We start from the raw sequence: 25,158 nt of genomic DNA, 5'->3' as shown, positions 1-25,158 counted from the left end.
GCATTTACCTGTCAGATGGCAGCTCATTCCACACTCCCACCACTCTGAGTGAAGAAGTACCCCCTAAATTCCCCCTAAATCTTTCCCCTTTCACCCTAAAGCCATGTCCTCTCCAGTCCTGATGAAGGGTCTCGGCCCAAAACGTCAACAGCGCTTCTCCCTATAGATGCTGCCTGGCCTGCTGTGTTCCACCAGCATTTTGTGTGTATTGTTGTCCTCTCATATCTATTTTTCCCAGTCTAAGTGGAAAGAGCCTATTCGCATTCACTCTATCTATTCCCATCATAATTTTGTAAACCTCTTTCAAATCCCCCCTCATTCTTCTACGCTCCAAGGAATGAAGTCCTAACCTGTTCAATCTTTCCCTGTAGCTCAACTTCTGAAGACCCGGCAACATCCTAGTAAATCTTCTCTGCACTCTATCAATCTTACTGATATTCTTCCTATAGTTAGATGACCAGAACTGCACACAATACTCCAAATTTGGCCTCAACAATGTCTTACACAACCTCACCATAACATCCCAAGTCCTATACTCAATACTTTGATTTATGAATGCCAGGATGCCAAAAGCCTTCTTTACAACCTTGTCTACCTGTGACACCACTTTCAGGGAATTATTGCTGCTTTCTGTTCTAACTGTACCACGCCTCTATTGCCCTGTAGCTCATTCCACAGGCTGTGATTAAGCCCCATCCCCTGCCTGTCCTTTCCCCTATCATCTCTGTTGCATGATATCTTTGACTTATTTCTGTTTTCCCCTTCCTCAGCCCTATTATCTGGTTCCCATCCCCCTGCTAAATTATTTAAAATCCTCCTGACAGCTCTATTAAACCAACCTGCTAGGATATTGGACCCCTTTGAGTCAGATGTAACCCATCCTTTGTGTACAGGTCATCCCTCCCCCAGAAGAGGCCCCAATGATCCAGGAACACAAAGCCCTGTCTCTACACCAATCTCTCAGCTACGCATTAATACGCCTGATCATGTTATTCTTGTGCTTATTAGCACATGACACAAGCAGCAATCCTGATATTACTACCCTGGAGGTCCTGCTTTTCAGCTTCCTACCCAACTCCCTGAATTCTCTCTTCAGGACCTCCTCCCTGTTTTCTACCTATGTGATTGGTACCAAGGTGTACCAAGACTTCTGGCTGTTCACCCACTGTCCCTTCAGAATACTCTGCATCCGATCTGAGACATCCCGTACCCTGGCATCTGGGAGGCAACACACCATGCAGGTATCTCTATCAGGCTGACAGAATCTTACTATGGAATCTCCTATAACTACCACTTTCCTCAACTTCTTCTCTCTCTTCTGCAGCACAGATCCAGACTCAGTGCCAGAGACCCGATCACCGTGGTCATCCTCTGTCAGGTCACCCCCCTCAACCGCATCCAAAATGATTACTGAGGGGGATGGGCACCGGGGTGCTCTCTTCCCTTCCCTTCCCTGACAGTCAACTCCTGCATTCTCAGGGTGTCCAACTCCCTGTGGCTCCTATCTCCTGTTCACTTTCCCTAATAAGCTGCAGGTCATCAAGCTGCAGCTCCAGATCCCTAACACGGAGCTGCATCTCTGTTGAAAAATTAGCTTCATCATGGGTACTAGTCTCCGTAGTATCAAGACATCTTCAACGAGTGGTACCTTCTCATTGGAAAGAGGTACAGAAGCCTGAAGGCACACACTCATCGATTCAGGAACAGTTTCTTCCCCTCTGCCATCCGATTTTTAAATTGACATTGAACCATGAACACTACCTCACTTACTATTTCTGATTTTGCACAACTATTTTTAATTTAACTAATTTATATATATGGAATTCATTTTTTCTGTGTTATCATGAATTGCAAGATACTGCTGCCGCTAAGTTAAAAAGTTTCACAACATATGCCATTGATGTTAAACCCGATTCTGATTGCAGTCTGAACATCAACTGAACCTCTTGACCATGTCAGCATGCTTTAACGCATTGAGTTCCTGCCATATGATTGGCTGATTAGATATTAGCTGGTGTACAGGCATACCTAATAAAGTGGCTACTCGGGGTATATGGCAAATAAAGTTGATTCTACAGACAGGTGTGTGAAGCTTGAGAAATGGAATTCCTCAAAGTCACATTCTGGTCTTGCCATATGCAGCCAAGGTGCTGGTTAATCTCCATCATGATGGAGACTAACCAGCACCTTGGCTGAATATGATGCATTTTCTGAGAAGATCTGGAGGACAGGGTTATCATTAGTTGACAGAGATGTCCATGTACCAGTGGCTTTATCTTGGAGAACCGCCAAACTTATGAAAAGGAATATTGATCCATTTTAGAATCCATCAGCTAAAAATCTTATGAATGTATCATAAATTAGGACAATAGTTTTGTTTAAATCCACACCAGGACCACCAGACTCAAACACAGTTATTTTCCCCCAAGCAGTAAAACTGATCAACACCTCCACCCACTAACCCACCCCTCCACACCCCCAAATGGACTTTCATTTCCTGTCAGTAACCATATGTACAGATACTCCCATGCCTAGCGTCACTTTATGGACAGACAATCAATCTATGTATAAAAGCTAACCTGTATTTATTGTGGTTTTTAATTATTGTGTTCTTTATCTTGTGTTTTTTAGTGCTGTATCAGATCCTACGTAACAATTATTTCATTCTCCTTTACACGTGTGTAAAGGAAATAACATTAAATAATCATGAATCTTGAATTTGGCATTGTCAGTGTGCACAATGTGTCTGCATGCTACATGTTCAAAGAAAGCGAGATCTTTTCTCTGAATAAAAGTGGTCTGTGTATAGAACTAGGTCACGTTCTGCTTCAGATGTGGATCTGCCCTAGAGCACAAACATCAAATGGCTTCTGACTACAATGCATCAGGCAGAAATCCATAGAGATTTCACTGCAACTGAATACTTCATCACACACTGGTCTAAAACTTGAAGTACTTATTTCAAATGCAAAAACCCTGCTAAAGCAACAACAAAATATTCCCTGGAGTGTATGAGAATGAAGTGAGATTCGATAGGGATTCATAATTACGAAGGGCTTTTCCCACTGAGGTTGGGGGAGACTAGAACTAGAGGTCGTGATTTGGGGAGGGAAGGTGAAATGTTTAAGGGGAAAATGAGGAGGAACTTCTTCACTCAGACTGTGATGGGAGTGTGGAACTAACAGCCAGTGGAAGTGGGGGGTGCAGATTTGATTTCAACATTTAAGAGTAACTAGACAACTGGGTGATCCATTGAGGCACCCTTTGAGAGAAAGGTAGTGCAGTCTGATGTGATATGCTTTGGAAATGAAAGAAGAAAAACTCAGTCTATTAAAGAATAAAGACACATAGCAAGACAAATACAGCTCCTCCTCATTTAACGAAGGACACACTTCTGATGACAACATTTCTGGTTGATCAGCCACCCTTCAAGAATACTCTAACATTTTCATTTCTTTTTCCCTGGCTTAAAGCCACACAAAGCTGACCATGCTGGAATACCGGTTTCTCCAGATAAATCAACACATTCTCCATGGTTTGGCCTTACGCCTTATGTATAGTCATAGCAAAGCATGACTGTATCAGGAAATGGCTCCACTGAAGAGGGACATCTTCCCCTTCTGATAGATTGAGAGTAATTCTTGGGATCATGACAATGTCATTATTGAACGTATCAATGTTTATCTTTGCCACGATGAGATTGTCATGCAGTTCTTCCACCATCATTCGCGTTCCATTGCAAAGCCTTGGTGGATCCAAGTTCCTCACTGAAATGATGGGATATCCCCTCTTCAATTCCAGTTTATGTGGTGGCAATCCAGAGAGTTCGACCGAATCAAGGAATTCTGTTGGAAAATGAGTGGCGTTAGCTTCTTCACCTAGGGCATTGAAGGAACAGTATTCTTTCATGATTCCAGGGAAGCATCTAATGCATGTGAAGTTTATTTTTTGCATCATTTCATTGAGAGGAACCAAGATAGAATTCCTCGAGAACAGTTCTGCAGGATTGTCGAATGTCAGGTAGATGAAATCAATGCATTCTTCCATAGTTTTTGCCGGCAGAATCATATCTTCAGGTAATTCGACTTTATTGTTTTCATTTTTCTCAATCTTGTTTTCTCCAACGTCCAATAAGAACTCAGAATATCATCCTTCTCCCTCACTCAATCGCATGTTTCTCTCCAATTGAAACTTTTATGCATGAATTCTCCACATCAGCATCATTTCCATGTTTCACTACTGGTAGAAGCTGATGAAAATCGCCACAGCAAATGGTTAAAATACCCCCGAAGGTCTCATTCTTGCTGCATACATCATGAAGAGTCCGGCCCATGGCTTCAAAGCTCTCCCTCCTAAACCTGGGGCACTCATCCCAGACAATAAGCCTCGCATTTTGGAGTAAATTAGCAGTATTGGTGTTTTTAAATCGATGTTACAAAGGGTATCTTCATTGACTTTGAGGGGTATTTTGAATCTTGAATGCGCTGTCCTACCACCAGGCATCAATGTTGCTGCAATACCTGATGATGCTACAGCAATAGCAACACCTCCATCTCTCCTAACTTTAGCGAGGATCAAGTTGATGATAAATATCTTGGCCGTCTCTCTTGGTGCATCAATGAAAATCATTGAAGAGAGATTCCTTTCCAAGCAGTTGCACACATATTCATATACTTCTCTTTGCTCATAATTCAATAAGGGCTCCTTCTGTGAAACAAATTCCTGCTGTTCATCTGTGTTGTGTGCATGCGCCGGCCGTGTATGCAGCCTGCTACAGCCGCTCCGACGAGTTTTCTTACTTTTCTAACTTACGTTATTTGTTGTATTTTTTTTTCTTTCACAGTAACACGTCGAAGCTGCACCCTCTCTAATATGCTGGTGAAGAAAGTTTCATTTTGGTTTTTAGCACTGGAAATATTTATATTCGGACACGTCTCATTAGCGGAGCAGCAGTATGGTATGTCTGTCTGTTGTATTGCAGTTTACACAATAATTCCAGATTGCCAGCACTTTGAGTAATTGTACTGTTTTTTGGTGTTGGCAAGTTATATTCTTCAAGTGTTTTGCCCAAGTTCTCAAGTTTCTCTTGGAAATACAGAACAGCTTGTCCATGATGTCTCTCATCGATCATAATATTAGCATCATTAATAGTTCTCTTCTCCATTTGTAAAAAATCTTCAAACATTGCATTCTTGAACTGGTTCCATAATTGCTGTAGATTGTTGATTTCTGTACAGTATTTGTTAGCAAGACAACAAACAAATCTCTCATTGCTCTGGGCATTCTTGTCCTCTCTGCTTCTTCCATAGTTTGCTGCCAGTGATCGTCAGCTTGTAACAATCCTCTCTCTCTGCAGACGTCTTTGAATGATGGAAGGATATCTCCATCATGTGTTTTCAATGATTCAAAAGATACCGGTCCCTTTATGTGATGAAGAAGAACTCTCAAATACTAGAGGTCACCACTTCGTGGAGAAACGGTATACACTCAACCCAGAACATTTGCTTCAAAAATCCCGGAGTACTCCACTCTTTTCCCCATTCTCCTTCTTTCCCATCTCTTATTAGTCCAAGTGTAGAATCTGGGAATATCCGCATAGTACAAGGTTCTTGCAAATGGATCGCGAGTGCAAAGATCCATGAATTCCGTTGAAGTGGTTCTTGCCATATCATTATTCAGCTGCACAGCAGCATTATCTTGTTGCTGTTGGGGAAGGTGCACTTGAAGGCAAACAACGGCTGGTTCCCTCTCGTGAACTGGAAATCCAAGTATCGATCCGACAACTTCAGAGGGCCCAATATATCTGCCTGTCAAACACCGTGTGATTTCGTCTTCTCTATTCACTGCAAAAATTGCTCACTCACTCCAAGGTGGAATTGGCTCTGTGAGCATCGTGAGGCGCTGCTGAGGCTGGCCGTGTGCATGCGTCGTGGTGTCGCATCCCGATTTCCATGATGGCGGATCGGCTCTCAGGTCAAGATGGGGCAGTTGATTTTGGCGAATGAACAATTTTATACAAATATATAACCCTGGATTGTGCCTGCATTCGGTAAGTTAGCACATTTTAAGTCGATTTAGCCAAAGATAGTGCGGCTGTAATGCACCGTTTGCGCTGACTGGAGGTCACAAACGTTTTTAGTGTTATATAGATAGATGATGTATTGGGCTCACTGAGCTCAAGAGCCATGAGGCAAAGATGCAGGTTTGTAAAACTCTGGTTAGACCACACTTGGAGTATTGCATTCAGTTTGGGTTGCCTCACTCTAGGCAGGATGTGGAAACTTTAGAGGGTTTGCAGGGCTGATTTACCAGGATGCTGCCTGGATTTCTCAGCATGTCTTATGGGGAATCGTTGAGCGAGTTAGGGCTTTTCTCTTTGAAGTGAAAGAGGATCAGAGGCGACTTGATAGAGGTGTACAAGATGATAAGAGGCATAGATAGAGTGGATAGCAGGGTGGAAACTGCTAATATGAGTGGACGTAACTTGGAGGAATGTCAACTGTTTTTAAATGCAGAGAGTAGTGACTGTGTGGAACACCCTGCCAAGGGTGGTGGTAGAGTCTGGTACATTAGGGACATGGAAGAGGGTCAGAAAGGTATGTGGATGAAAGGAAAAAGAACACAGAACAGTACAGCATTGTACAGGAACTTCAGCCTAATATGCTGTGCCAAGCCTTTTACCCACTCTAAGATCAATCTAATCCTTCCTCTGACATAGGACTCCATTTTCCTTTCAACCATATGCCTTTCAGTGTTCTCTTCTACACTATGGCACTGCCAGTGTCTTCATTTAGATAGCTCTGACTCATGCTCCTTATAGAGAAAGGGAAATCTAAGCCTTACGGATTCACAGCTGCGCAAGGACATCTCCCAGTCTTTGTAGCATTTGCATTATGGTGCAGTCAAGCCTGCAACAGTAATAGATTTGTGCATTTTCACCACATGCATATCCCTGCTAAAAGGGCGGCCTTGGAATAGAAACCATTCGTGATCTCCCTTGCGCAAATGTGGACAGCAAACTTCCAAATTTGTCTGCTGGTGCCTGGAACACACTTCTGTAGAGGCTGATTAATTGGGACATTAAAGAGACTCATGGATGTAAGGAAAATGAAGAATCATGAAATGTGTCAGCAGGAAGAGTTTGGAATGATTGTGGAGCAGGTTTATATGGGTTGGCACAACACTGAGGTCCAAAGGCTCTGTACTGAGCTGTACTGTTTTATGTACCATTCTTGATGTTCCAAACATTCTATGCCTGCCTAGAATGAGCCAGACAGAGAAATGTTTCCGTCCACAATGTTGAACATAGAAAAGTACAGTACAGGAAAAGGCCATTCAGCCCACAATGTTGTGCCAAATCAGCTGAAAAGTAAATCAAAAATCTCCAAAAACTAGTCCCTCCTAACTACACAATGTCCATATTCCTCCATCTTCCTCATATTCATGTGCTCAGTCAGCCTGTCCGCTCATGGCAGTGGGTGGGAAAGAAGCCGTTCATCAATCAGGACATTGAGCTTCAGGGTTGGGATGTCATGTTACAGTTATACAAGACATTGGTGAGGCTGCACTTGGATTATTGACTACAAGACCGTAAGACACAGGAGAATAATTAGACCATTCAGTCCATCGACTCTATTCTGCCATTTCATCATGACCGATCCACTTACCCCGTGTACAGTTTTGATAAACTCATGTGTAGGGGTTCCCAAACTAAAATATGCTATGGACCATTACCATTAAGCAAGGGGTCAGTGGAACCCTTTGACACACCTAATCCCCTTCGGCATTACTGGCGGACCAATCGATCCACAGAGAGACAGCTTCGCACAGGTAGGAGAGAAGAGTTTAAAAAAGGAACGTTCTGCAGGGCTTGGCGCATTAGTGCCAGACTAATCAATTTAATGAGAGAGAGAGCTTTGCACAGGTCGGGGAGAAGAGTTTTAGAAATGAGCGTTTTGCTGGGCTTGATGCATTCACGATTCATTAGCAGGAGCAAATAAAAGCAAAGTAGGATCAAATAGAGCGGCCATTGTGTGAGTGGCCCAGTGTAGGAGTGGGAACTTGAGGCTTTGGCTCCAGAGGCTTCAGCGAAGAGACACAGGTAAGAGGCAAGTAAGGCTTTTGCAGTGGTTGAATAAAAAGTCACTAAATTACAGCTAATTAAATAAAGTAGGGATGATGCAGGATCAGGTGATGTGCTGTAGCTGCATAATGTGGGAGCTGGTGGCAGTGTGAAATGTCAAGAGGATGTTATGAGAATGCAGGGTGACTTGGACAGGCTAGATGAGTGGACAAATGTATGGCAGATGCAGTTTAATGTGGATAAATGTGAGGTTATCCACTTTGGTGGCAAGAACAGGAAGGCAGATTAATATCTAAATGGAATCAAGTTAGGAAAAGGGGAAGTATAAAGAGATCTAGGTGTTCTTGTACATCAGTCAATGAAAGCAAGCATGCAGGTACAGCAGGCAGTGAAGAAAGCTAACGGCATGCTGGCCTTTATAACAAGAGGAATTGAGTATAGGAGTAAAGAGGTCCTTCTGCAGCTGTACAGGGCCCTGGTGAGACCCCACCTGGAGTACTGTGTGCAGTTTTGGCCTCCAAATTTGAGGAAGGACATTCTTGCTATTGAGGGAGTGCAGCATAGGTTCACAAGGTTAATTCCCGGAATGACGGGACTGTCATATGTTGAAAGATTGGAGCGACTGGGCTTGTATACACTTGGATTTAGAAGGATGACAGGTGATCTGATTGAAACATATAAGATTATTAAGGGATTGGACACGCTGGAGGCAGGAAGCCTGTTCCCGTTGACGGGTGAGTCCAGAACTAGAGGCCACAGTTTAAGAATAACGGGTAGGCCATTTAGAACAGAGATGTGGAAAAACTTTTTCACCCGAAGAGTGGTGGATATGTGGAATGCTCTGCCCCAGAAGGCAGTGGAGGCCAAGTTTCTGGATGCTTTCAAGAGAGAGTTAGATAGAGCTCTTATAGATAGCAGGGTCAAGGGATATGGGGAGAGGGCAGGAACGGGGTACTGATTGTGTATGATCAGCCATGATCACAGTGAATGGTGGTTCTGGCTAGAAGGGCCAAATGGCCTACTCCTGCACCTACTGTCTATTGTCTCTGAGAAATTCCCCCTCGTGTTACCCTTAAACTTTTGCCCCCTAACTCTCAACTCATGTCCTCTTGTTTGAATCTCCCCTACTCTCAATGGAAAAAGCCCATCCACATCAACTCTATCTATCCCCCTCATAATTTTAAATACCTTTATCAAGTCCCCCCTCAACCTTCTACACTCCAAAGTTGTTCCAAATAAATGGCTGCCCAGATTAGCCAATGGCCCAATTAATCAGAAAGAACTGTACACAAATATTAATGAAAAGGTGATCCCAGAACAGAATCATACTTGTTCTGCATTCTTGAGATAGCTCAAAGTTCGACACATGGCAACAGCCTTTATATATACTTTAGCCCGCAAGATTAAACAAACAACACTAAGATGACACAGTCATAGAGCACCTCAAGACAGGGGAGATTTACAAGTATTATGCCTGGATTGGGGAGCATGCCTTATGAGAAGAGGTTGATTGACCTCGGCCCTTTTTCCTTGGAGCGACGGAAGATGAGAGGTGACCTGATAGAGGTGTTCAAGATAATGAGAGGCATTGATTGCGTGGATAGTCAAAGGCTTTTTCCCAGGGCTGAAATGGCTGCCACAGGAGGACAGAGTTTTAAGGTGCTGGGGAGTAGGTACAGAGGAGATGTCAGGAGTAAGTTTTTTACTCAGAGAGTGGTGAGTCCGTGGAATGGGCTGCCGGCAACGGTGGTGGAGGTGGATACGATAGGGTCTTACGATAGGATACGATAGACTCCTGGACAGGTATATGGAGCTCATAAAAATAGAGGGCTATGGGTACCCCAAGGTAATTTAGATAGATAGATAGATAGATAGATACTTTATTCATCCCCATGGGGAAATTCAACTTTTTTCCAATGTCCCATACACTTGTTGTAGCAAAACTAATTACATACAATACTTAACTCAGTAAAAAAAAATATGATATGCATCTAAATCACTATCTCAAAAAGCATTAATAATAGCTTTTAAAAAGTTCTTAAGTCCTGGCAGTAGAATTGTAAAGCCTAATGGCATTGGGGAGTATTGACCTCTTCATCCTGTCTGAGGAGCATTGCATCGATAGTAACCTGTCGCTGAAACTGCTTCTCTGTCTCTGGATGGTGCTATGTAGAGGATGTTCAGAGTTTTCCATAATTGACCGTAGCCTACTCAGCGCCCTTCACTCAGCTACCGATGTTAAACTCTCCAGTACTTTGCCCATTTTTCTGCCTAGTCCCACTGACCTGCACCTGGATCATATCCCTCCATACACCTCTCGTCCATATACCTGTCCAAGTTTTTCTTAAATGTTAAAAGTGAGCCCGCATTTACCACTTCATCTGGCAACTCATTCCACACTCCCACCACTCTCTGTGTGAAGAAGCCCCCCTAATGTTCCCTTTAAACTTTTCCCCCTGCACCCTTAACACATGTCCTCTGGTTGTTTTTCTCCCCTAGCCTCAGTGGAAAAAGCCTGCTTGCATTCACTCTATCTATACCCATCATAATTTTATATACCTCTATCAAATCACCCCTCATTCTCCTATGCTCCAGGGAATTAAGTCCTAACTTATTCAACCTTTCTTTGTAACTCAGTTTCTCAAGTTGGGGCAACATCTTTGTAAACCTCCTCTGCACTCTTTCAACCTTATTAATATCCTTCCTGTAATTAGGTGACCAAAACTGCACACAATACTCCAAATTCGGCCTCACCAATGTCTTGTACAACCTCACCATAACATTCCAACTCTTATACTCAATACTTTGATTTATAAAGGCCAATGTACCAAAAGCTCTCTTTACGACCCTATCTACCTGTGACGCCACTTTTAGGGAATTATGTATCTGTACTCCCAGATCCCTCTGTTCTACTGCACTCCTCAGTGCCCTACTATTTACCTTGTATGTTCTACCTTGGTTTGTCCTTCCAAAGTGCAATACCTCACACTTGTCTGCATTAAACTCTATCTGCCATTTTTTAGCCCATTTTTCCAGCTGGTCCAAATCCCTCTGAAAGCTTTAAAAACCTTCCTCATTGTCCACTACACCTCCAATCTTAGTATCATCAGCAAATTTGCTGATCCAATTTACCACATTATCATCCAGATCATTGATATAGATGACAAATAACAATGGACTCAGCACTGATCCTTGTATCAGAGAATACAACCTGAAATTCTTACTCTTCGCAGAGAGGTGCATGTTTATTTCAGATGTTACTGGCACTATTATAATATAATTATTTAGAGATTATTTAGAGGAACAGACTCTTCCGGCCCAATGAGATGCACTGCCCAGCAACGCTCCTATTTCAGGATCAGAATCAGAATCAGAATCAGACTTTAATCGCCAAGTACCTATGCACATACAAGGAATTTACTTCCGGCAGATGTTGCCTCTCTGCTCATAACAATAATAATGATAAATATAAATGAAAATATAGATTATGCATACAGGTAGTGCAATCCAAGTAATAGTTAGCCGACAGTTAACCGGCAGTTAACTGTTCAGCAAAGTGACCGCAGTAGGGAAAAAACTTCTCCAGTGCCTATTAGTCTTAGTCTGGAGGGATCTGAAGCGCCTACCAGACTGAAGCAGATCAAACAGTCCGTGCGCAGGATGGGAGGAGTCCTTTATGATGTTCCCCGCCCTCTTCTTCAACCTGGAAGAGTACAGGTCCACAATAGAGGGCAGGGAGGCTCCAATGATGCGCTCAGCAGTCCTCACTGTGCGCTGTAGTCTGGTTCTAACCCTCGCCTAATCACAGGATATATTACAATGACCAATTAACCCACCAGCCGCCAGGTCCTAGAACTGTGGAGGAAACCCATGCAGTCACGGGGATATCGTACAGAAACTCCTTACAGACAGCATCAGAACTGAACTTAGAACTCTGACACCCCAGGCCGTAATAGTGTTGCGCTAACCACTACACTACTGTTATGCCCAGTAGTATAAACATGTCCACTCACATCGAGCTGAATCTGTACCCCAGCACGCCATACCCCTCCTATCAATGTACTTCTCCAAACCTCTGTTAAATATTGACAGAAAATGACATGTTATATTGACGCCTGTATGAATATGAATGCGAAGTCAAACTTACTCGGAAGTAATCACTGCATGCTGCCAGGACTGCCTTGTGGGCATGGAATTTCTGATCCTCGGCAACTAGAATGACATCACAGAGTATCCCATCCATCCTCTGCTGATTCAACGCGGCCAGGACGGCATCCTTATGGGACTTGGACTGACAGAGTCTGTGACCCGTTAGCATCTCTTGAATGCTGAAAACAAACAAAAATTACATAAGGAAAATTTACCCAAAGCAAATCAGCAATTCCACTTGGATACAAAAAAAAAAGCTCAATACTGCACAATAAAAAGAAACAGCAAGCCTTTTCAGTTGCTACAGTGGCTCCCACTCTAACATATAATTGGAAGAGAATTTGGGACACAGCATAGTGTGGGACACCCAGTCAACATCTCAAAACCAAAGAGCTGATTGTTGACTATATAGGAAATGCCTAAACCAGCATTACAGGAAAAAGCCCTCCCCACCATTGAGCACATTTACATGGGATGCATCCACTAGAAAGCGTCATTCATCATCAAGGACCCCCACCATCCAGGCCATGCTTTTTCTCACTACTGTCATCAGGAAGAAGGTATAGGAGCCTCCAGTCCCACACCATCTAGTTCAGGAACATTTATTACACCTCAACTATCAGGCTCCTGAACCAGTGTAGATAAATTCACTCACCTCAACTCTGAACTGTTTCCACAAGCTACAGACTCACTTTCAAGGACCCAACAACTCATGTTCTCATTCATATTATTTATTTCTTATTCATACTATTTATTTATTTTTTCTCAAGCTGGTAAAACCTGAGGTACGGGCATAGCCAAGTGCACTCATTTCTCAATTGCGAGGAACTTTCGGAGTATTCTAGTTGTGTTCAGTATTGTGGATTCTGCACTATAAACTGTTGATGAAGTTTGTGGTTATGTTAGTCTCAAGTTTCATTACTCTGTAGTATACACCCATTATGAGTGCATTTGAATCTAATGACCATTTCATGTGTGTCTTTTTTCTCTTAACTGCTTGAGGGCTCTCGTGGACTGCTTCCCTGAGAAAGGCCTGCAGTAGTCACAGCCTGTGGCATTGAAGGGCTACTTTGAATGATGGCTGCATCTTTTTCGGGTTTTCCGGCGTCTGCTGGCCTATTCAGCATTTCACCGACTATAACACCCAGCTCTGGCTCCTGGCGGTCCCCAGGCAGCGGCCGTATCACTCTGTTCTGTAGACATTCCTCCATTTCTAAAGTGAAAGAGTATTGCTTTTTATACCTACAGCCAGGTTTTACCTTCAGCCACCCCTAACATGGAGAAAAGACGCTGACCAGGGCACTGCCCAGTCTGGGTACAGATATGCCAGGATGTGTTTCTATCCTGGTCTGCAGGTGGTGTTTTGCTTCCCACCCACCCTGCAGATCTGCAGAGATTTCCCCAATTTGCCACCCGGGGACGCACTCGATGGGCAACAGAAAACCCCAAGGATGATTGTTTTACTTGTATGTGCACAGTCCTTTTTTGCACACGGGCTGTTCGTCAGTCTTTGTGTGTAGTTTTCATTGATTCTATTGCATTTCTTTGTATTTACTGTGAATTCGCACAAGAAAGTGAAACTCAGGGTAGCGTATGGTGACATATACACTACGTACTTAGACAATACGGTAAATTTACATTAGAACATTCTTTGAAGATGCTGGATTAGAAGGAAAACCTTGATTGCTTGGCTCACAACTGAATCCTTGGACTGAACCCAGGTGATGCAGAGGATAGCTATTTTGTACACAGATACATTCAAACTATTTTTTTATAAGTTCAAAATAAATCATCAATGAGAGGATTGGAAATAAAATGAGAAACAAACACATAGACTGAATTTTCAATATCATCCCAGCTGGGCAATGTATTTTGTTGACAACATTTCAATCTTGCGATCTGGTAAGTCATTGAATGTAAAAACTGAATTGAGCAGTAGTGTAGTGGTTAGTGCAACACGATTACAGGTTGGGCTGGTCCAGAGTTCAGTGTTCAATTCCGATGCTGTTGACAAGGAGCAGATTACTTAAAGGTAGTAATCTCGGGATTACTGCCTGTGCCATGCAACAGTGAGTACAGGAATAGAGTGAGGTGGAGGATAAATGTGTGGCTGAGGGATTGGAGCAAGGGGCAGGGATTCAGATTTCTGGATCACTGGGACCTCTTTTGGGACAGGCATGACCTGTACAAAAAGGACAGGTTGCACTTGAATCCCAGAGGGACCAATATCCTGGCAGGGAGGTTTGCTAATGCTATTGTAGAGAGTTTAAACAACAATTGCTGGGGAGTGGGAGCCAAACTGAAGAGACAGAGGAAAGGGCAGTTGGCTCACAAATGCAGAAAGCTTAGAGACAGTGCAAGAGGGAGGACAGGCAGATCATAGAGAAAGGATACGCTGAGACTGATGGTTTGAGATATGTCTATTTTAATGCAAGAAGCATCATGAACACAGCAGATGAGCTTAGAGCATGGATCAGAACTTGGAGCTATGATGTTGTGACCATTACAGAGATTTGGAAGGCTCAGAGGCAGGAATGGTTACCTAAAGTGCCAGGCTTTAGATGTTTCAGAAAGGACAGGGAGGGAGGCAAAAGAGGTGGAGCATGGCACTTCTGATCAGAGATAGTGTTACGGCTGCAGAAAAGGAGGAGGTCATGGAGGGATTGTCTACTGAGTCTCTGTGGGTGAAAGTTAAAAACAGGAAGGGGTCAATAACTCTACTGGGTGTTTTTTATAGATCACCCAATAGTGACAGGGACATCGAGGAACAGATAGGGAGACAGATTCTAGAAAGGTGTAATAATAACAAGGTTGTTGTGGTGGGAGATTTTAATTTCCCAAATATCGATTGGCATGTCCCTAGAGTGAGGGGATTACATTGGGTGGAGATTGTTAGGTGTGTTTAGGAAGGTTTCCTGATACATATGTAGATAAGCCAACTAGAGGAGAGGCCGTATTTGATCTGGTAATGGGAAATTAACCTGGTCAGGTGCCAGATCTCTCACTGGGAGAGCATTTTGGAGATAGTGATTACAATTCTATCTTTTTTACCATAGCATTGGAGAGGGATAGGAAGAGACAAGTTAGGAAAGCATTTAATTGGAGTAAAGGGAAATATGAAGCTATCAGGCAGTAACTTGGAAGCATAAATTCGGAACAGATGTTCCCAGGGAAATGTACAGCAAAAATATGGCAAATGCTCAGGGGATATTTGCATGGCATTCTGCCTAGGTACGTTCCAATGAGACAGGGAAAGGATGGTAGGATACAGGAACCATGGTGTACAAAGGCTGTTGAAAATCTAGTCAAGAAAAGAAAAGCTTGCAAAAGGTTAAAAAAAAACTGGGTGATAATAGAGATCTAGAAGATTATAAGACTAGCAGGTGTTACGTACCCCGTAACTGGGTTTACGGACTAGCAGAGAGAGAAGAATCCGTTGGAGTCTGGTGGTACCAAAAACTAAAGATGTTTATTAGTAAACATCTTTACAGTATCAAAAATGCAAATATACATATAAAACAAGTTAGCAGTAATAAACTTAACAGTGTAGGAACAATAATAAGCAATAATAAACAAGCTCTATCGATGTCTAGGGGTAAATGAATTGTCATAGAATATAAAGTTCAGTTCATGCGTGCTGAGGTAGTTATGGTTGTTGTGTTGTAATCGTTGGATCGAGAGAGAGAGAGCGCGAGCAAGAGATTAGGCAGCTTCAGCAGGCAAACCTTCTGTTGCTTTCTTATTCCATCGTATCGTGTGATCATTCAGCTATGACCCCTCTGTTCTTCAGCTAGACCGTTCTTCTGTGGTGGACTCGTCACTCTGGCATGAGTGGACACACACACAAGTCCCCACCGACCCTGCCGTCTCACTGTGAGCTTTATTGACCGATCTGATTCGGTCCTCGAAGCCCCCACCTTCCTGTGGGTGCACAACACTCGGTCAGTGTCCACTGGTGTGTCTGAGGGGTGTCTCCCCACACCTGTCTTTTATCCCCACTGACGGGGTATCAGCTATCCATCAACTCTAAATTACTGTGTCCATCAAATCAGGCCACTCCTGCTGTCTCCTGAGGAATGTTAACGAGCAAAGTAAAGTCCTTGTAGTAATAAGTAAATAATCCAGGAAGAGTCAAAATACAATAAATCAACATTCTCTCTCTCCCTCTTATCTGTAGCAGATGTCCCTGCCTCTGTGCTTCATCTCTCTCTCATTAGCAGCATAGCAACAGCAATAGTTCATAGTTCTCAGGAGGGGGGGAATGGTTAACTCTGCACCCCATTTCCATCAGGTCTGTTTATCACTCATAACAAAGGAAGGAGCTCAAGAATAAAATTAGGAGAGCCAGAAGGGGCCATGTGCAGGCTTTGGGGAGCAGAATTAAAGAAAACTCCAAGGCATTCTACAAGTATGTGAAGAGCAAGAAGATAAGACACGAGAGAATACGACCAATCTATTGTGACAGTGGGAAAATGTGTATGGAACCGGAGGAGATAGCAAAGGTACTTAATGAATAGGCAACATGAGTGAATCTGCAGATGCTGGAAATAAATTAAAAAAAACACAAAATGCTGGCACAACTCAGCAGGCCAGACAGCATCTATGGGAGGAGGTAGTGATGACGTTTCGGGCCGAAACCCTTCATCAGGAGTGAAGTAACATGGGATGGTCGAGGGGCGATAAGAAGTGGGGGGAGAGATAAAGTAGAGAGCTAGGAAGTGATAGGCTGGAGGGAAATGGGCTAGGGGGAAGGTGGAGAATTATGGGAAATAAAAGAAAGAAAGGTAGGGCTGGGGGGAGATTATAGTGAGGGGGGCAAAAAGAGAGAGAAAGAGAACCAAACTAAAATAATAGATAGGGATGGGGGGGAAGGGGGGAGGGGCAACTCACAGACCTCTGTTGATACCCCTGCCCCCCCTCACCCCCATCCCTATCTATTATTTTAGTCTGGTTCTCTTTCTCTCTCTTTTTCCCCCCTCACTATAATCTCCCCCCAGCCCTACCTTTCTTTCTCTTTTATTTCCCATAATTCTCCACCTTCCCCCTAGCCCATTTCCCTCCAGCCTATCACTTCCTAGCTCTCTACTTTATCCCTCCCCCCACTTCTTATCCCCCCCCCCCCCCCCCCCCCGACCATCCCATGTTACTTCACTCCTAATGAAGGGTTTCGGCCCAAAACGTCGTCACTACCTCCTCCCATAGATGCTGTCTAGCCTGCTGAGTTCTGCCAGCAATTTGTATTTTTGTACTTAATGAATACTTTGCTTCAGTATTCACTATGGAAAAGGATCTTGGTGATTGTAGGGATGACTTAAGTAGACTGAAAAGCTTGAGCACGTAGACATTAAGAAAGAGGATGTGCTGGAGTTTTTAGAAAGCATCAAGTTATTTAGCCTCCAGGACTGGACAAGATGTACCCCAGGCTACTGTGGGAGGCAAGGGAGGTGATTGCTGAGCCTCTGGCAATGATCTTTACATCATCAATGGGGACGGGAGAGGTTCCGGAGGATTGGAGGGTTGCAGATGTTGTTCCCTTATTCAAGAAAGGGAATAAAGATAGCCCAGGAAATTATAGACCAGTGATTTGATGGAAAAGATCTTGAGAGTCAGGATTTATGAACATGTGGAGAGGCATAATATAACTAGGAAAAGTCAGCATGGCTTTGTCAAAGGCAGGTCATGCCTTACGAGCCTGATCGAATTTTTTGAGGATGTGACTAAACACATTGATGAAGGTAAAGCAATAGATGTAGTGTATATGGATTTCAGCAAGGCATTTGATGAGGTACCCCATGCAAGGTTTATTGAGAAAGTAAGGAGGCATGGGATACAAGGGGACCTTGCTTTCCAGAACTGGCTAGCTCACAGAAGGCAAAGAGTGGTTGTGGACGGGTCATATGCTGTATGAAGATCGGTGACATGGTCTGCCTCAGGGATCTGTTCTGGGACCCCTCCTCTTTGTGATTTTTATAAATGACCTGGATGAGGAAGTGTTTAGTAAATTTGCTGATGACACAAAGGTTGGAGGTGTTGTGGATATTGCAGAGGGCTGTCAGAGGTTACAGTGAGGCATTGATAGGATGCAAAACTGGGCTGAGAAGTGGTAGATGGAGTTCAACCCAGATAAGTGTAAAGTGGTTCATTTTGGTAGGTCAAATATGATGGCAAAATATAGTATTAATGGCAAGATTCTTGGCAGTGTGGAGGATCAGAGGGATCTTGGGGTCCAAGTCCATAGGACACTCAAAGCTGCTGTGCAGGTTGACTCTGTGGTTAAGAAGGCATATGGTGCATTGGCCTTCATCAACTGTGGGATTGAGTTTAAGAGCCAAGAGGTAACGTTACAGCTATATAGGAACCTGGTCAGACCCCACTTGGAGTACTGTGGTCAGTTCTGGTCACTTCACTACAGGAAGGATGTGGAAGCCATAGAAAGGGTGCAGATGAGATTTACAAGGATGTTGCCTGGACTGGGGAGCATGCCTTATGAGACTAGGTTGAGTGAACTCGGTCTTTACTCCTTGGAGCAGCAGACGATGAGAGGCGATCTGACAGAGGTGTACAAGATAATGAGAGGCATTGATCATGTGGATAGTGAGAGGCTTTTTCCCAGGGCTGAAATGGCTAGCATGAGAGGGCATAGTTTTAGGGTGCTTCGAAGTAGGTACAGACAGAGAGCGGTGAGTACGTGGAATGGCCTGCCAGTGACGTGTTGGAGGTGGATACGATAGGGTCTTTTAAGAGGCTCCTGGCTAGGTACATGGAGGTTAGGAAAATAGAGGGCTATGGGTAACCCTAGGTAATTTCTAAAGTAAGTACATATTCGGGACAGCATTGTGGGCTGAAGGGCCTGTATTGTGCTGTAGGTTTTCTGTGTTTCTATGAACATGTCTGTCCACACTGTGAACATATTGATTTCTGCTCACTGTAAACTGGTTGTAAATTGTCCTGTGATTTGGTGATTAGGCTAGGGTTAATCCAGAGAGTGGTGAATAAGTGGAATTCATTCCCACAAGCGGCTGTGGAGGTCATTGGGGATATTGAGTAGAGTTTAATAGATTCTTGATTGGTCAGGGCACGAAGGGATACAGGGAGAAGGCAGGAGATTGGGGCTGAGAGGGATACGGATGAAATAACAGAGCAGCCTAATTCTGCTCCTATGTCTTACAGTCTTAAATAGGTGGGTTGTTGGGTAGTGCAGCTCTTTCAGCCGGAGTGGCCCATTCCATCCACGCTGTATCTCTAAATAAAAAAATAAAATTTGCCACTCGAAGTTACATTGCGTGCACACAATAGGCAAATGCACAGTACCTGAGACACATTTCAGATGGCATATTCCAATCCAGACCCAGAAGCAAATGGCGCAGAATACGTTGGGGCGTGCAAGAGGGATCCAAGCTGAAAATGCAACAATGGGATGGAAATGCATGAGTAGGCTTGTCTCGGGTTAATTTTGCAAGTGCGGATTGAAACAACACTGAATCAGGTTAATTACATACAGCAAATAAAATCATGCATACCACTAAGAAAATGAAACTTGTGTTAATACAGCTTTGTGGCCAAGTTTGTGGACCACATGATCATAGGTGTAGGGGCAGGTAGTACTGAGGAAGCAGGGAGTCTGCAGAAGGACATAGATAGATTAAGAGAATGAGCAAAATAGTGGCAGACGGAATACAGTGTGGGGAAGTATTTGGTCATGCACTTTGATAGAAGAAATAAAGGTGTAGACAATTTTCTAAATGCACAAAAAGTTTAGAAATTGGAGATGCAAAGAGACCTTGTGTAAGATTCAGAGAAGTTAACTTGCAGTTTAAGTCAGTGATGAGGAAGCCAAATACCGTATTTGCATTAATTTTGATATAACTAGAGTATAAAAGCAAGGACGTAATGCTGAGGCATTATGGCATTGGTCGGACCACACTTGGAGTATTGTGATCAGTTTTGTGCCCCTTATCTAAGAAAGGATGTGCTTGCATTGGAGAGGGTCTACAGGAGGTTCATGAGAATTATCCTGGTAATGAATGGGTTAACGTACAAGGAGCATTTGATGACTCTGAGCTTGGACTCAGTGGAGTTTAGAAGAATGAGGGGTAATCTCATTGAAACATAACAAATTTTGGAAGGCCTCGATACAGTAAATGTGGAGAGCATGTTTTCTATGGTGGGGGTGTCCAGGACAGGAGAGAGCAGCTTCAGAATAGAAGGACAACCCTTTTAGATCAGAGATAAGGAGAAATTTCTTTAGCCAGAAGGTGGTGAATCTGTGGAACTCATTGCCAGAGATCGCTGTGGAGGCCAAGTCATTGAGTATATTTAAAGTGTAGGTTCTTCATGAGTCAAGGTGTTAAGGTTATGGGGAGGAGGAAGCAGAATGGGGTTGAGAGGGATAATAAATCAGCCACGATGGAATGACGAAGCATACTGAATGGGCTGAATGGCCTAATTCTGCTCCTATGTCTAATGGTCTTATGAATCAGGAAAGCTACATGAAGTATTACACAGACTAAGACTGCAACTTGTGCTATTATATCTTGCGTGTTATAATGAGTATTCTGTTATCTTTTAAGTAATGAAATTTGCAGCAAAAGAGGATGAGAGGTGACTTGATAGAGGTATAAAAGATGGTAGGAGACTTGCATCAAGTGGACAGCCAGAGAATTTTTTTCCCAGGGCAGAAATGCCTAACACCATGGAGAATACCACTAGTGTTGACAGAATTTGAAATGGCGATGAGAAGGTGTACAGGAATGAGATAGATCAGCTAATTGAGTGGTACCACAGCAAAAACCTTGCACTCAACGTCAGTAAGACCAAGGAACTGATTGTGGACTTCAGAAAGGGGAAAATGAGGGAGCACACACCAGTCCTCATTGAGGGATCGGCAGTGGAAAGAGTGAGCAGTTTCAAGTTCCCAGGAGTCAACATCTCTGAGGATCTAACCTGGGCCCAATATATTGATACAATTATAAAGAAAGCACAACAGTAGTTATATTTCATTCAGAGATTGAGTGGAATTGGTATGTCAAAGACATGACATAGAACATAAAAATCTACGGCACATTACAGGCCCTTCGGCCCACAATGTTGTGCCGACCATGTAACCTACTCTAGAAACTGCCTAGAGTTTCCCTACTGCATAGTCCTCTATTTTTCTAATCTCCATGTAGAGGCTCTTAAAAGACCCTATTGTATCCATTTCCACCACTGCCACCAGCAGTGTAGTACACGCACCCACCACTCTATGTGTGGAAAAACTTACCCCTGACATCCCCTCAGTACCTATTTCCAAGCACCTTAAAACGATGCTCCTTGTATTAGCCATTTCAGCCCTGGAACAAAGCCTCTGGCTATCTACACAATAAATGCCCCTCATCATCTTGTACACCTCTATCAGGTCACCTCTCATCCTCCGTCGCTCCAAGGAGAAAAGGTCAAGTTCACTCAACCTATTCTCATAAGCTATGCACTCCAATCCAGGCAACATCTTTGTAAATCTCCTTTGCACTCACTATAGTATCCATAGTACTCCAAGTGGGGTCTTGCAAATTTCTACAGGTATACCATGGAGAGCACTCTAACTGGCTGCATCACCAGCAGATATGGAGGTACCACCGCAGAGGATCAGAAAAGCTGCATGAAGTTGCAAACTCAGCCTGCTCTATCATGGGTATCAGCCTCGCCAGCATCCAGGGCACCTTCAAAAGGCGACACCTCAAAAAGGCTGCATCCATCATTAAGGAGCGCTATGATCTCGGACATGCCCTCTTCTCATTGCTACCATCAGGGAGGAGGTACAGGAGCCTGAAGACACACAGTCACGTTTCAGGAACAGATTCCTCCCCTCCACCTTCAGATTTCAGAAAGGACAATGAACCCATGATCATTTCTTCAGTCATCTTTTTTCCCTCTCTTTTTGCACTACCTATTTATTATTATTATTATATATTTTAATTCATAGTTCTCTAGAAAATATGTTGCATTGTACTATTGCTGCAAAACAACAAATTTCACAACATACCTCTGTGATATTAGACCTGATTCTAATCTGATTAATAATTCTAAGGTTATTTGAGAAAAGTATTGGGAGGATGGTAAAGAAAGGATTTATTTACAAGAGAGTGATGGGTATGTAGAACGCTCTGCCGGAGGGGGGAGGTGGGTGGAAGAGACAGGTACATTAAGGGCATTGAAGAAACTCTTAGGTAGGTACATGGATGATATAAAAAACTTGAGGGTTATGTAAATAGGAAGTTTTTGATTGACGTTAGAGTTGGTTGAATGTTTTGGGCTGATGGGCCTGTACTATACTGTAATGTTCTATGTTTTAAATTACTTAGCTGACAGAGCAGTTACATTGCTTGTTGAATCAGTACATTCATTCTTGTTCAAAGTTCAAAGTACATTTATTACCAAAGAACATATACTATATTCAACCTTGAGATGTGTCTCCTAACAGGGAGCCACACAACAAAGAAACCCATTGGAACCCACTAAAAAAAAATCACCCATTGTGCAGAAAATAATATAAATTATGCAAACAATAAAAGTAAGCAAATAACATTCAGAACTGAAGCACACAGTTTAATTGGCAGGTACCACAACAAAGCAGAGGTTGCGATGATCCAGCAGCCTGACACAGCGTCTTGGCAAGGGATATCACTAGTAGCAATCATTCACAGTTTCCGATGACGATAGTTTGTCAATATCTGTCGCTCATCCAAGCTTAGAGGGACAGGCAGTCTTCAGGGCCGTTGTTCACAGTAAGTTGTTGAATATTCAGTTTTAAAAGGCTGAAAATCAAATTGGAAACTATATTAATCTCTTGCTGAAATGATTCGTTACCCCTTTCAGGCCACAATGTCAACCCAGTCTAACTGCAAAATGAATACTGAACTAAGTACTATACATCTTTGCACTCTGCAGATGAGAAACTGAAAGGCTATTTATTTTCTCCCTTCACCTCCCACTCACCTAAAAGAAGAGTCGTAGAGCATTAATGCACAGAAACAGGCCCTTTGGCCCCTCTAGTCCATGCTGAACTATTATTCTGCCTCATCCATTCAACCCACACAACCCCCCCATCCATGTCCTTATCTGAATTTTTCTTGTGTTGAATTTTTTTGTTAAATGTTTGACAAATATGATTGACCAAATCAGTTTACTAAAATATAGTGTATGCAGAATGAAATTCAAAATACAAACTTCAAAGTTCAAAGTACATTGCAAATTTAGACAGAGACATCACAAATATTTTTACTCCTCATGTAAATGAAGGATGTAAGAAATAAAGTCAATTCTATTCAAGTCAATTCAATGAACTTATTATCAAAGTACATTAATGTCAACATATAGAACCCTGAGATCCATCTTTTGTGGGCATACACAGAAATCTCCAGAAGGCGAGATTCTAAATTGGAGAAAGGCCAATTTTGATGGTATCAGAAATGATCTGACAAGTGTGGATTGGGACAGGCTGTTTTCTGGCAAAGGTGTACTGGGAAAGTGGGAGGCCTTCAAAAGTGAAATTTTGAGAGAGTACAAAGTGTCATGGTCCCATCTGGCAATTTCCCATCTTGCTATCACCGCCTTAATTGGGCCTTAATCCCCTCCTCTGATTTCCAATCATTCCCAGTTCCACTCATTACAGTACACCTCGTTCCATTAGCATAGGATAAAACTCAGGCATCACAGCCATGCTTTGCCAGTTCGTTGTCGACTCTAGGGTGATTAAACCGCATTTCCTGATTCCACAGGACTGTCAGTTCTAAGCTCCGCATTATTTCCTGAATACTCTATGTAAACCTTGTCTCCATGTAAAGACTCTCCTGGATACCGGTTCCCCATTCGTGACAGTGCTAACGCCTCACGACTCTGCCTCCGCGCCTGTGTCCTGCATTTGGATTTGTCCTCAACTTCGTCCTTGCAAGACAAACCTTTTTTGTGCCTGTCAGAATGAAAGGTAAGCAGCCAGTGAGTGAGTGGGCCAGTGAAGGAGTGGAGCTTTGAGGCTTTGACTCGAGAGGCTTCGACGAGAAGAGGCGGAGGACAAGCTTGCTCCCAGTTAGACTTTACAATGCCTCCTGAGACAGTGATGTGCCTCTCATAAGAGATGTGGCAGTCTTGAGGGAACTCCCCTCTCCCGCAGAGTCACATCTGCCAGAAGTGCATGCGGCTGGGCGATCTGGAAGACCGTGTGAAGAATCTGGAGCAGCAGCTGGATGATCTTCGATTCATAAGGGAGAATGAGGCAGTCATAGATGAGAGCTACAGGGAGGTAGTCACACCTAGGCTGCCGGAAGCAGGTCGTTGGGTGACAGTCTGAGGGGGGAAAGCGAAGGAGAGTAGACAGGTAGTGCAGAGCACCCCTGTAGCCATTCCCCTGAATAATAAGTTTACCGTCCTGGATGCTGTTGGCGAGGACGACCGACCAGGTGTGAGCCATGGTGGCAGGGCCTCTGGCACTGAGTCTGACCCTGTGGTGCAGAAGGGTGGGACAGAGAAGAGCAGAGCTGTCGTCATTGGAGATTCTATAGTCAGGGGAGCAGACAGGAGATTTTGTGGATGTGAGAAGGACATCCACATGGTTTGTTGCCTCTCGGGTGCCAGGGTCCAGGATGTCTCTGACCGGGTGCATGACATCCTGGTATGAGAGGGAAAGCAACCAGAAGTTGTGATACATGTTGGAACCAATGACATAGGCAGGAAGAGGGATGAGGTCCTGAAGTGTGAGTTTCAGGAACTAGGCAGAAAGCTGAAGAACAGGGCCTCAAGGGTGGCGTTCTCAGGATTGCTGCCAGTATTACGGGATAGTGATGGTAAGAATTGGAGAAGATGGCAGTTGAATGTGTGGCTGAGGAGTTGGTCCAGGGGGCAGGGTTTTAGATTTTTGGATCATTGGGATCTCTTCTGGGGAAGGTGGGACC

At 43.5% G+C, this 25,158-nt stretch overlaps 1 protein-coding gene across 2 annotated transcripts in view; it reads right to left on the bottom strand.

Moving 5' to 3' along the window:
- klhl32 (kelch-like family member 32) overlaps positions 1-25,158 on the bottom strand; it is a 288,264-nt gene that overhangs the window by 239,148 nt on the left and 23,958 nt on the right. For both annotated transcript variants that reach the window (XM_073057514.1, XM_073057515.1), the window contains exons 2-4: positions 22,832-23,025; positions 19,544-19,630; positions 12,231-12,411 (exon numbers count right to left, since the gene is read on the bottom strand). In XM_073057514.1, coding sequence (XP_072913615.1) covers positions 12,231-12,411; positions 19,544-19,630; positions 22,832-22,908 — 345 coding nt within the window. In that variant the 5' untranslated portion in view covers positions 22,909-23,025. The remainder of the gene's footprint in view (positions 1-12,230; positions 12,412-19,543; positions 19,631-22,831; positions 23,026-25,158) is intronic.

This window comes from Hemitrygon akajei, chromosome 9 (genome assembly GCF_048418815.1).
Source record: "Hemitrygon akajei chromosome 9, sHemAka1.3, whole genome shotgun sequence".
Classification (NCBI taxonomy): Eukaryota; Metazoa; Chordata; class Chondrichthyes; order Myliobatiformes; family Dasyatidae; genus Hemitrygon; species Hemitrygon akajei.
This window is presented reverse-complemented; position numbering and strand designations above follow the sequence as displayed.